This window comes from Mastigoproctus giganteus, chromosome 9 (assembly GCF_048544385.1).
Source record: "Mastigoproctus giganteus isolate SK-2022 chromosome 9, ASM4854438v1, whole genome shotgun sequence".
NCBI lineage: Eukaryota > Metazoa > Arthropoda > Arachnida > Uropygi > Thelyphonidae > Mastigoproctus > Mastigoproctus giganteus.
The window spans coordinates 41352769-41366539 of NC_143583.1; the positions used below are offsets into that span (position 1 = coordinate 41352769).

Sequence of the window (13771 nt, forward strand, 5' to 3'; positions counted from 1 at the left end):
AAGGATGCAAAGAAAAACAACAAAGAGTTCTTTACCTATGTAAACTCTAGAAGGAAAGGGATGAGTCAGATTGGCCCACTGGATATTGATGGTTCAACTGATGATGATTCTGCTCAGGTGGCTAACAAACTAAATGAGTATTTTACATCTACATTCACCCATGAGGAGTTATTCAGGGAGGAGAATGCCAGAGGTGAGTTAAACTCTGGCAGTGAGCTGGATGATTTTGTAATAACTGAGAGCAAAGTGGAGGAGAAATTGTTGAAGATAAACATAAAAAAGGCACCCAGGATGGACGGTATCTATCCAGTTATATTAAAGGAGGCAGCAAAGGAAGTAAGCAAACCCTTAGCCATAATTATGAGAGCTTCTTTGGACTCAGGGGAGGTACCTATGGACGGGAGATGTGCAAATGTGACCCCAATTCACAAAGGAGGATCAAAGGGCAACACAAGGAATTATAAACCTGTTAGTTTAACTTCTGTTCCAGGAAAATTAATGGAGGCACTGGTTAAAGAAGCACTGCAGGATCATCTAGACAAGACTTCAGTTATAGTTCAGACACAGCATGGTTTTGTTAAGGGGAAGTCTTGCCTGACCAATTTGATTGGATACTATGATGTGGTCACAAACGAACTGGATGCAGGGAATAACTTTGATATTATATACTTGGATCTTAGAAAGGCTTTTGATACTTTTGCACATGGAAGACTGCTGCATAAATTGGAGCAGTGTGGCATTGGAGGCAAATTGCTGCTATGGATAATGGGATGGTTGAGTGGGAGAAGACAGAGAGTGGTATTCAATCGACACTACTGATCATGGACTAATGTTATTTGTGGAGTCCCTCAGGGTTAAGTATTGGGTCCATTGTTGTTTTCTGTATTTATAAATGATATTGATGATGGTATATCAAGCTTAATGTCCAATTTTGCAGACGATACGAAGGTTGGCAGGGTTGTTAAGGACACTAAAGACAGTACGCTGCTGCAACGGCATCTAGAAAAGTTGAGCAGATGGGCTGAGAGGTGGAAAATGAAGTATAACATTGACAAATCTAAAGTACTGCATATGGGAAGCAGCAACCCACGAGTGACATGTCAACTCTCTGGTACTACACTGACAGTGGTAGAGAACGAAAAGGACCTGGGGATAATTGTGCAGGCAGATATTAAGTTTTCTGAGCAGTGCAGATGGTCTGCAAGAGTAACTCATAGAGTCTTGTCATGGATATACAGCAGGCCCCCGTTATAATGCGGTTTGCTTTACGCTGATTTGCTATAATGCTGTTCTTATATTATAACCCTTATCTGACTATAACGCTGTCACAGATCACTATAACGCTCTTTTACAGATTGCATTTTGGCATATTTAACGAAATCGTTTCATTTGATGGAGTCGATAGCTTGAAAATGAATAGCAAAACAACATTAAAACGTTTCCCACGCTCGGTGAAATTTTTTCGCACGCTAATTTAATTGCAGTACAGTCACTTGTTACGTATTCCGAGATTAACATTTTAAAAAATGATCAAGTATGTTGCTTGTAATATTTGCGTTATATGCATTTATCCAAAGTCTAGTCATCACTCAGCACACTATTAGACATCGTGCATAACGGACAGTTTACTTGAACATTGTATCGTAATTAATGCAACCAACGCAGTTCCATTTTCAAAGAGTTAATAATGGCCGATAAGAATGAAAAAGCAATGTCTGGGCGCAGTATGAAGACTATAAATGTAAGAAAAAGACTGAATTTGAAAATTAAATTAAGACGTTTTGAAGCGAATCGATTCCCATCAACGACAAGCAGATGTGTGGCATAATTAGGACCTGCAAGTTTAACTGTAAGAACAATTATAAAAAAAATAAAGAATTAATTTTAGCAGCGGGAAAGATAGCTGTTTCACTGCAAGCAACTAGGGCTAGGCCGGCTATTAGGATTGAAATGGAAAGACGTTAACTAATTTTATTGAAGATAATATCCAATGCAGAATTCAGTTAAGTTAAATATTATAAAAAAGAGAGAGAGAGAGAGAGAGAGAGAGAGAGAGAGAGAGAGAGAGAGAGAGAGAGAGAGAGAGAGAGAGAGAGATATTAGCCAATATGATTATCTGAAGAAAACTCACCTAAAAAAAAAAAATGCGCAACCATTTAAAACTGGTAAGGGCTGGTTGAATAGATTTAAAATCCAGGGAGAAGCCGCAAGTACAGATCAAGGAGCCGAAACTTTCAAAAAAGAACTTGTTAAAATTATTGAAGAGGGGTATTATGTGTTATACTTCTCAACAAGTTTATAACATAGATGAAGCAGGACTTTTGTGGAAACGAATGCCTAAAAGAAGTTTCATATTGAAAGAAGAAAAAACATGCCAGGTTTCAAAGCGGCAAAGGATCAGGTGACTTTATTGTTCGGTGGTAATGCTGCAGGGGATTTAAAATTAATAGCCCTTTTAGTTTATTTAGAAGAGGGCCAAAGTTCAACCCAAAATCGACACATTTTTCATGATTAAATTCATCAATTGAATTAAATCAATTTAGATCAATTAAATTCATGATTTTAATTGGAAATTTAAGTTTAATTTTGATAAGTAAGTAGTTACCACATAATTATATACGTATGTAATGCAGAATATTTTATATGTACAAATATTTGAATAATAAATATTTTGACCGACATTTGTGCATCTTTTCACTACCGTTTATTATTGATTAGGAAATATACTATGGCACCGATCGCAACTTACAAATACATATATTACCTTATGGGAATGCGAAGCTCTCTTAGCACGGATTCACTTAGCGCTCTGTTTTTCCGGAACAAATTATCAGCGTTAAGCGGGGTCATCTGTATAGGAATTTTTCTAGCAGGGATAAGGAGGTGATTATTCCCTTATATAAGACAATGGTCAGGCCACACCTTGAGTACTGTATACAGGTCTGGAGGCCTCATTTTAAGAAGGATGTAGAGCTGTTGGAACGAGTACAGAGAAGGGCAACAAGATTAGTGAATGGAACAAAGGGTTGCTCTTACGAAGAAAGGCTTAAATTTTGCAAATTACAGTGTCTGGAGACTAGGCACCTGCGAGGTGATCTGATAGAGGTGTATAAAGCCTTGAATGGTTTGAGCATGCTCAATGCTGATGGAATTCCTCCTCTTGCTCAGAATAATCATTTGAGAGGGCATAAATTCAAATTGAGGAAACACAGATGTACGATAGATGTGTGGACATTTGCCTTTAGCCAGCGGGTGGAACAGACTTCCACCCTTTGTTGTGGAAATTGATAGCCTAAATAAATTTAAGGCTGAGCTGGACAGGTACTTGGAATGAACGGAGGGATGAAATGGGAGAGGGTTTTTTTTTTTTTTTTTTTTTGTGGCTGATGCTGCATAAGCTTGCTTTCTTGCATCATATGCCTCTACTAATGCTAATGTTAATAAGTCATAAGTGACAGATGCATTTTTTCACATCAGTGTAAACAAAATGGATTACATGTGCATCCATAATGTGAGTTACAGTAATGTGAATTCAACACAATTTCACACACAGTTCTCAAGGAAGTGAATAGAAATGCAAAATTTAAATGTGCCATACACTAGCAAATTTTCATTATAACACCATTAATCTTGGAAGCTGCTTTGAGAGCTTTTCTGTCATGTATGCTAAAACGCTGATGGAACCGATATTTGGGTGACACTCAAGTCAAGCCTAATTTTGGCAAAGTTCGGTCAGTCTGTGACAGCCAGATCCTTTGCTTGCACCTTCACAATGGTGGGACTGTTAGTAACCTTGGGTATGTCCCGTGTGCATGTCCTGAAATATGGCACCGAGAATACACTGACCACACAGGTGCAAACCAACATAAACAGGGGTCGAGGTGTGGCGCCCACACCACATGGAGGAATGCCGCCCCCTCTGTGTTATCAGGCAATACTATGTAGTAGATGACTCTCATCAACCGATGCAATACCACCACTTTGCTTATTGGATGTTTAAAGCAGTGGAACCCATGTTTAGTCTCCAGAGCAAAGCTCCAGCAATCCCTCCCCATCTCTTCTGTCATGCAGTATGATTGATGTATTTTGAGGTTATGTTTTGGGGGTACAACTCCTTGCGTTTTGAGTATACAACTCTAAAGTGGTGTTCGCAGGCCAGCTGCTACATAGTCCACCAGACCAAACCTATTGGTAACTCTCTCTAGCAGGTTTCTGGATCAGCTAGCGTACAATCTCATTGTCTCTACTCTGCCACATAGTGACTGGAGGGAATCTGAGTAGTTCGTATGCTGGGGGCATTGTCGAGGCCATGTCATGTCAGGGCGCTGGGTATATTCTTAACATGTGTATGACATATCCAAAATTTCATTTCATCATACAGCATGTCCTTGCCACCTTTTCCTACTTCTGAATACACCATGAATTGTCAAATTAATTGAACAAACTTATGTGTGATAAAATTTAACCCTCCCAAATACTTCCTCATTCATTTCATAAATATATGTGGTCTCAGTTCTAATCTGAGTGATGTCCATTTTCACTTTCAGTCTGCCAAACCCCATGTACTTTTTCTGACACAATCCCAATTATTGGTTGATTCAAACACTGCTCATCTCAGTTCGAATTATTCACTGTATGATTGCCTTTGATTCAAAGGTAGTACTTGTGCATATGTCCACTCTTATATTCTCTGTCAGGGACTGAATAAGTTGGAATATCGTCTTCAGTTTTCTCTCCAGCGCCTCCGTAGCCAGGTGGGAAGGAGCAGCAGCGCGTAGCACAGGCTTCTTGATTAGACCGGGGTTCGAGCCCTTCACCACCAAATACGGAGGATGCAGAAAGGTCAGGGAATGACCACAGCATATCCTGGAGTAATATGTCCTTAGTTGCTAATGTTCCTGAAAAAACCAAATAACAAACAAACAAACAATAATAATCAATTTTCTCTCGCTTAAAATCTCTCTACCACATTCTGTCAAATTCATTTATTGCCTCTATCATTCTTCCAATTCCACTAATCACTGGGAACTCTTTGAAACTTGATATTCTCCAGTCTAACATTCCTAACAGTGAGATAATTTTCCTTGGTGCTGGCTTCTGTTTTCTAGTCACACAGATCCAGCTGTTCGAGATGCTGAGGCTTTTGCAATTACTAATGACTTCGCACAGATTGTTCATTTACCTACCAGAATACGAGATAATCCTAACTACACAGCCAATACACTTGATCTTTTTCTCACAAACAACCCTAAGTACATGGTAGACATGGTAGATAGGCGAGCATTCTGGTCTCTTGCCAAAGCTATTGGCTACAACTTTTGTCCATATGTTCCCGCCATTGCCAAGACCAGATGGTTCTATTGCCACTTCACTTCATAGTCTTTCTACTCTATTATATAGGCCGTTCTTAACCTCATGTTGTTTGGCATTAGAAGAATAGAAAATGGGATGATCTGCGAGATTTTTTTTTTCTTTTTTCTTTTTCTTTTTTCTGCAGTGACTGGAGACTAGGCACCTGCGCAGTGTTCTGATTGAGGTGTATAAGGCCTTGAATGGGTTGAGCACGCTGAATTCTGATGGGATCCTTCCACTCATTCAGATTACGAACCTAAGGGGGCATAAATTCAAATTAATAAAAGACAGATGTAGAATAGATGTGCAGAAATTTGCCTTTAGCCAGCGGGTGGTTAATTGCTGGAACAGACTTCCATCTGTCGTTGTGGAAGTTGATAGGTTAAATAAATTTAAGGAGGAACTGGACAGGCATTTGGAGGGAATGGTGTGATTTTTTTTTTTTTTTTTCGGCTGATGCTGCATAAGCTCATACACTTGCTTTCTTGCATCACATGCCACTACTACTACCCCAGGTGCCTTTCTTGTGTTTATCTTCAACAGTTTCTCCTCCACTTTACTCTCAGTTATTACAAGATTATCTAGCTTACTTCCAGAGTTGAATACACCTCTGGCATTCCCCTCGCTGAATAACTCCTCATGTGTGAAGGTTAGTTTGTTAGCTACCTGAGCAGGATCATCAACAGTTGAACCATCAATATCAAGTGGACCAATCTGATTCATCCCCTTCCTTCTAGAGTTTACATAAGTAAAGAACTCTTTGCTGTTTTTCTTTGCATCCTTTGCCAAAGATTTCTCGTAATCTGCCTTTGTCTGCCTAACCTCCTTTCGTAACTTGGTTACAGATCAACTTATATCTATCATAGGCTTCTGTGTCACATGTTAATTTATATGTATCCCATGCTTTTTTCTTCTCTGCCATATGTCTCATTAGTTCATCTGACATCCATTTAGGCCTAAACCTTTAACAATATTTCTTAGTTGGTATGTAAAGCCTAGTAGCTTCCAAGATAAGTTCTTTGAATGCTTCTCATTTTGAATTTGCTGTTGGTAACATCATCAGTTGGTCCCACTGTATAGAATTTAAATACTATCTCAGACCATCGTAGTCACCTTTACGAAAGCAAAAACCCTTCCCTTTACCCATGATGGTAGTTACCTCTTTGAGTAAATCCCACTTCAGCACGCTGTGATCACTGCCACCTAGTGGTTCATTTATCTGCAGATTCTGAATGTATGAAGAATCACTACTGATAATCAAATCAAGAGTATTAATCCCTCTAGTTGTCTCCTGAACATGCTGATGTAGAAAATAATCATCCAATAAATCCACAAAAGCCTTGCTAGTGTGTGAGTGACCAACTCACAAATTCCAGTCAGTCTCCGGGAAATTAAAATCCCCCATTATAAGACTCTCTGATTTACTGCCCCACTCTATTTCCCTGTACAGTTTCTTATTATACTCATCAGAGTCATTAGGCCTATAGCACACTCCTACTCTCATTTTTGATCTCCCAATGCTTATATCACACCAAACTGACTCGACACTGCACTGTCCAGCGATGTCGACTATCTTTACTTCCTTGGATTTTATGTGTTTCTTAACTAATAGCATAACTCCTCCTCCCTTCCTATCCTTCCTGTACACATTGTACTCCCCAAATTCCAGTTCTGCATTCCTTATATATGTGTGAAACCACATCTGTGATATCCCAACAATATCTGCCTTTGTTGTTTTGAGCAATACCTCAAATTCATCAAATTTATTTACTAAACTCCTAGCATTGGTGTACACGTAAGTATACATGCACCTATTTCTATTCTTAGCTACCCTAACACAACCCATGTGTTTACTTGTACCGCAATGACTCCCAGCAGTCTCTGAAATATCCTACATCTTGTTTTTCAGACTGCTGCTCATTCCAATAGAAGCAGTGCAAGAATCACTTTCACCTCTGCCAGTGGCTACTGTTAATCTGTTAATCCTTGTATGCCCCCCCCCCAAGCTAGCAGTTTTCCGACCACCTAACACTGCCTTGATAGCATCAGCAAATATTCTTACACCCCTTTCTATTTAAGTGTATCCCATCCCTGTAGAAGAAGTCTCTCCTGTTAACAAGTACAGACCAGGCTGAAAAAAATTCTGCCTCTTGAGCCTTGCACAATCTTTCCAGGGTCGAATTGATCGACAAGGCTCTCATCATATATTCCCTCCTATCTTGTCTGGGCAGAATTGCAGACACTTTCAAATTCAACCCTAATTCATGGCTTTTTTTCAACAGTTAGATAGCATCATTGGATTTTTTAGAAATTCACAATTCTTATATGCATTAGTCCCCCCCCCCCAGTGATGACCCAAAGAAACTTCAGGTGAATCACAGTAAATCAATAACAGTAGTGAATCAAGCTGCTGGAACAGTGCTGATTCTAAACAACACACAGTTTAGTTCAATTTTATATCAGAGTTGGAAGTAGACTGTATGTTACTTCACCAGAAAAATGACTAGTGAGTGATATGTTAGTAATGAATATAATGAGAGAACTCTCTGGTGTATCTCTTAGGAGTATGATGGAAATTAGGTAAGATTATAATTCTCTCTCTCACTTTTGCATACTTGATTGATTATTACACACTTCTCTCTCATATGCATACAATCTGTTTATTAAAATTTAATATTACAAAATGGTCATATGATCAGTTGCATGAACAATTAAGTTATGTATGTGAATATATAAATATACACTATATATATATGTATAATTTTTGTCTTTTTTTCAGATGTATTATTCTGCCATTAAACTAGAAAGCACAAGTTTTTCATTAAAAGATGAAGCTAAGTTGAATAATTATTAAAAGTTTTGTAATTCTAAAATTATAATCAACATTGCAACTACATGTAAAATATATGTATTAAATATGTATTCAAGTTAAAAATTATACATGTAAATATTTTTTACTACAATAAAGAGTAAAATTTAAAAGACTTGGACATACAGTACTGGATATTTGTCCAAACTCTTCCATATACACATTTCATGTAAACTAACTCAATATCTCATTATTTTTCTCTTGACATTACCAGTAACATTAAAAATAAAAGTATGTATTCTGGCTTTTATCGTCTAAAATTTTTTTTAACATTTGGTTGTCATCAAGATCCTGTGTACTTCTACAGTATTGTTATTAATCTGAATAAATTAAAATTGTGTGATCGGGTACAGCCAAACAAATCCAATCTACTCTTATTAAAAGTTATTAATGTAAAGCCTCATAAAGACTGTTTTAAATGTAAACAGTAGCTACATATTTGCAAAACAAAATAAACAGTATTCAGTGAATGCTGGCTAAGTTGTCCAATGTTAAAAATAACACTTATTGGAGATATATGTTTTATTACACACACAATAAACCTTAAACGTTTTGAAAGAACTAGCTGTAAACTGTTCTGCAGAGAGGAGCTGTTATGGGGTTTTTTTCACTTGGCAAATTAGAGTAGTGGTCTTAGATAAAAATAAAAAAATATATTAACTTTAAAATTTGTATCAGAATAAGAAAATAATGGCATAAATATATATTTTTTTTTCATTACATTAAAATTGGTAGGTATTACCTTCATTTTCAGCCAGTTTCTATTTGATGTATTGCAGATGAAATTGTTTTTTTTTTTTTTTTTTTTTTTATGTAATACTGAAAATATTGATACTATAATCAAGCATTCAAAAAAAAAATACTAAAAGAAAAAGGATAATATTATTTCAATTATTTTTATCAGTATGTATCCTGCAGCATAATTATATACCTAATAATATGCATAATAATATACTTCATTAATTTTGAAATTCAAGACACTCATAAATTGAGTTCATCAGCATTTAAAAGTTCTACAACTTTTAAATGCTGATGACATACAAGAGAGTGCCAGATGCTTATTGACAGCATGCATATATTTGATGGATTGATTTTATTAACTCATTTGTGATTGATTTTTGATGAAACATGGGTCCACTACTTTTACCCTGAAACACAATAACAATCAAAGCACTGGAAACAACCAACCAACCAAACAAACAAACAACCAAGTTCTGCTCCTACTGAGAAGTTTTGAAAAATCAGATAATTGGAAAGGTATTGTCCTCTTGTGTTCTGTTATTAGTTTCACTCTTAAAGGATCCTTAATTCTTGTTTATACTGGTTATTACAATATATAAAAAAAAGTTCTCCTAATTCCCTTATAAAGTAAAATTCTGCCCAATTTATGAACTGGCAGGTTGCTGAAAGATTTCCCATAGTTTTTTAACATGTTTTGATTAATAGTGAACAGGGACATTGCTAAAGGACTTCCCTTAATCTTATAGTAGGTTAGGATTAATAGTAATTTCAACTATACAGTTACATTTCTTGTGCCGAGCTGCCAGTGATTTGCAAGCACAGCTCTACAAGCATTTCTGCTATTAATAATGATTGGCTCTGTTTATTCCTTTTTTTTGCCTAGATTAACTAGGACGGCTATACCAGATGTTGGAATGTGTTTGTTAGGCTGCTAAGTACCACAAATGAAAGTCTAGTAGAAAAATATTTTTACTAGACAAATGGTTACTTTATTATTTTTTTTTCCCTATCTTGAATTCTCTCAAATTTAAGACTTTCGTTTCGAATCGTGGGTGTTTATCACTCGAATCTCTCCCAAATAGTCATATAAAGTAAACTAACCTGTTTTTTAACTAGCTTTTCATTTTGAGTCATATTTTTTTCCTTGCTTGAATCCCTCCTAAATAGTTGTGTGTTATGTGTGTAATGGTGCATAAGCTCCAAATAGTTGTATAAACTAACCTAAGTTTTTTTTTTTTTTTTTTTTTACTTCTACACTGACCTAAATGATGCAAGAAAGCAAGCTTATATAGCACCAGCAAAAAAAAAAATAATAATAAAACCCTTATCTCACCCATCCACTTGCTCCAAATGTTTGTCAGGTTCTGCATTGAATCTGTTTAAGCTATCAACTTCTACAACGACAGATGGAAGATTGTTCCAGCAATCAATCACCTGCTGGCTAAAGGTAAATTTCCACACATCTATCCTGCAACTGTCTTTCCTCAATTTGAATTTATGCCCTCTCAGGTGATTATTCTGAGCAAGAAGAAGAATCCCATCAGCACTGAGCATGCTCAAACCATTCAAGGCTTTATACACCTCAATCAGATCGCCTTACAGCTGCCTAGTCTCCAGACACTGTAATTTGCAAAACTTAAGCCTTTCTTCATAAAAGCAACCCTTTGTTCCATTCACTAATCTTGTTGCCCTTCTCTGTACTCGTTCCAACAGCTCTGCATCCTTCTTAAAATGAGACCTCCAGACGTGTATACATCCTGACCATTGCCTTATACGAGATGATCACCTTCTTATCCCTGCTAAAAAAATTCGTGTATATCATTGACAAGACACTATGAGCTACTCTTGCAGCCCATCTGCACTGTTCAGAAAACTTCATATCTGCCTGCACAACCACACCCAGGTCCCTTTCATTCTCTACCACTGCCAGTGTAGTGCCACAGAGTTGATATGTTACTCTGGGGTTACTGCTTCCCATATGTAGTACTTTATATTTGTCAATGTTGAACTTCATTTGCCACCTCTCAGCCCATCTGCTCAACTTTTCTAGATTCACTTGCAGCAGCGTACTGTCATTAGTGTCCTTAAGAACCCTGCCAACCTTTGTATCATCTGCAAACTTGGCCATTAAGCCTGATTTACCATCATCAATATCATTTATAAATACAGAAAACAACAATGGACCCAACACTGAACCCCGAGGGACTCCACTAATAACATTAGTCTACGAAGAGGAGTGTCCATTGATTACCAATCTGTCCACTCCCACTCAGCCATCCCTTTATCCATAGCACTAATTTGCCTCCTATGCCACACTGCTCCAATTTCTGCAGCAGTCTTCCAAGTGCAACAGTATCAAAGGCCTTTCTAAGATCCAAATATATGATATCAAAGTGATTCTTTGCATCCAGTTCCTTTGTGACTACATCATAGTATCCAATCAAGTTGGTCAGACAAGACTTCCCCTTAACAAACTCCTGCTGTGTCTGAGATAAAACCGAAGTCTTGTTTAGATGATCCTGCAATGCTTCTTTAATTGGTGCCTCCATTAATTTTCCTGAAACAGAATTTAAACTACCAGGTCTGTAATTACCTGTGTCTCCCTTTGATTATCCTTTGTGGATTGGGGTCACATTTGCACATCTCCAGTCCATGGGTACCTCCCCTGAGTCCAGGGAAGCTCTCATAATTATGGTTAAGGGTTTGCTTACTTCCTTTGCCACCTCCTTTAATGTAACTGGATAGATCCCATCCACCCTAGGTGCCTTCCTTATGTTTATCTTTAATAAATTCTCCTCCACTTTCCTCTCAGTTATTGCGAAATCATCTAGCTCACTGCCAGAGTTTAATTCACCTCTGGCATTCCCATCCCTGAATAACTCCTCATGTGTGAATGTAGATGCAAAATGCTCATTTAGTTTGTTAGCCACCTGAGCAGGATCATCAATAGTTGAACTATCGATATCAAGTGGAACAATCTGATTCATCCCCTTCCTTCTAGAGTTTACATAAGTAAAGAACTCTTTGCTGTTTTTCTTTGCATCCTTTGCCAAAGATTTCTCGTAATCTGCCTTCGCCTGCCTAACCTCCTTTGTGACTGGGTTACAGACCAACTTATATCTATCATAGGCTTCTGCGTCACCTGGTATTTTATATCTATTCCATGCATTTTTCTTCTCTGTCACATGTCTAATTAGTTATCATTCATTTAGGCCTAAATCTTGAACAATATTTCTTAGTTCCAGTGAAAAGCCTAGTAGCTTCCAAAATTAATTCTTTGAATGCTTCCCATTTTGAATTTGCTGTTGGTAACATCTTCAGTTGATCCCACCGTATAGAATTTAAACCAAATATGGAGGATGCGGAAAGGTCAGGGAATGACCACCGCATATCCTCGGAGCAATATGGCCTTAGTTGCTAATGCTCCTAAAAAAAAAAAAAACCAAACAAACCATAGAATTTAAATACTGTCTCAGAGCACCGTAGTCACCTTTACAAAAGCAAAAACCCTTCCCTTTACCCTTGATGGTAGTTACCTCTTTGAGTAAATCCCACTTCAGCACACTGTGATCACTGCCACGTAGTGGTTCCTTTATCTGCAAATTATTAATGCATGAAGAATCACTACTGATAATCAGATCTAGAGTGTTATTCCCTCTAGTTTCCTTCCGAACATGCTGCTGTAGAAAACAATTGTCGAATAAATCCACAAAAGCCTTGCTAGTGTGTGAGTGACCAACCCACAAATTCCAGTCAGTCTCTGGGAAATTAAAATCCCCCATTATAAGACACTAATTTACTGGCCCACTCTATTTCTCTGCACAATTGCTCATTATACTCATCAGATTCATTAGGCTTATAACACACACCTACTCTAATTTTCCCTTTCCCAGTGCTTATGTCACACCAAACAGACGCAACATTGCATTGTCCACCAACATCACTTGGATGCACTTCCTTAAATTTTGTGTTTTTTTAACTAATAGCATAACCCCTCCTCCCTTCCTGTCCTATCTATCCTTTCTGTACACATTGTACTCCCCAAATTCCAATTCTGCACTGCGTATGTCTGTGTGACACTACATCTCTGATATCCTAACAATATCTGCCTTTGATGTCTTGACTAGCACTTCAAGCTCATTGAATTTATTAACTATACTCTTAGCATTGATGTACATGCAAGTATATATGCACCTGTTTCTACTCTTAGTTACCTTAACACAGCCCATGTATTTACTTGTTCCACTATGACTTCCAGCGGTCCTGGAAATCCCCATTGCCGTGTTTTCCAGGCTGCTGCTCAACTGCATTTCAATAGAAGCAGTGCAAGAATCACTTTTGCCTCTGCCAACGGCTACTGTTAATCTATTAGTCCCTGTATCCCCCCCAAGCTAGCAATTTTCCGACCCACCTAACTCTGCCTCGATAGCATCAGCAAATATTCTTGCGCCCTTTCTGTTTAAGTATATCCCATTCCTGTAGAATACCATATATTAAAGATTAGCCCGAGTAACACATGACTCAAAATTTTATTTTATTTAATATTTTATAAGTAAACAACTTTTGTGGCAATTAAGGCAATAAGCATTTTGTATACTCTAAGACTTGCTTATTAATGTTATTATTTTATATTAAATGGCTAGTTCACAAATTGGAAGACAATCAAAATTTTGCCCTGTTCATGAAATGGACAAGAGGAGAGGCCAATTCACAGAATGGACAAAACTTTTTTCCCATTTCATGGACTGTTCAATTTCACAATCTGGGTGTAACATATGTAATCATTGATAACATTAATAAATGTAAAAT

The 13771-nt window shown here is 37.4% G+C and overlaps 1 protein-coding gene across 2 annotated transcripts in view; it reads left to right on the top strand.

Moving 5' to 3' along the window:
- Positions 1 to 8342, top strand: part of LOC150080167 (26S proteasome non-ATPase regulatory subunit 9) — a 53045-nt gene extending 44703 nt beyond the window's left edge. For both annotated transcript variants that reach the window (XM_090381299.1, XM_090381298.1), the window contains exon 6: positions 8132 to 8342. In XM_090381299.1, the coding sequence (XP_090237425.1) occupies positions 8132 to 8156 (25 nt within the window). In that variant the 3' untranslated portion in view covers positions 8157 to 8342. The remainder of the gene's footprint in view (positions 1 to 8131) is intronic.
- Positions 8343 to 13771: the final 5429 nt, after the last annotated feature.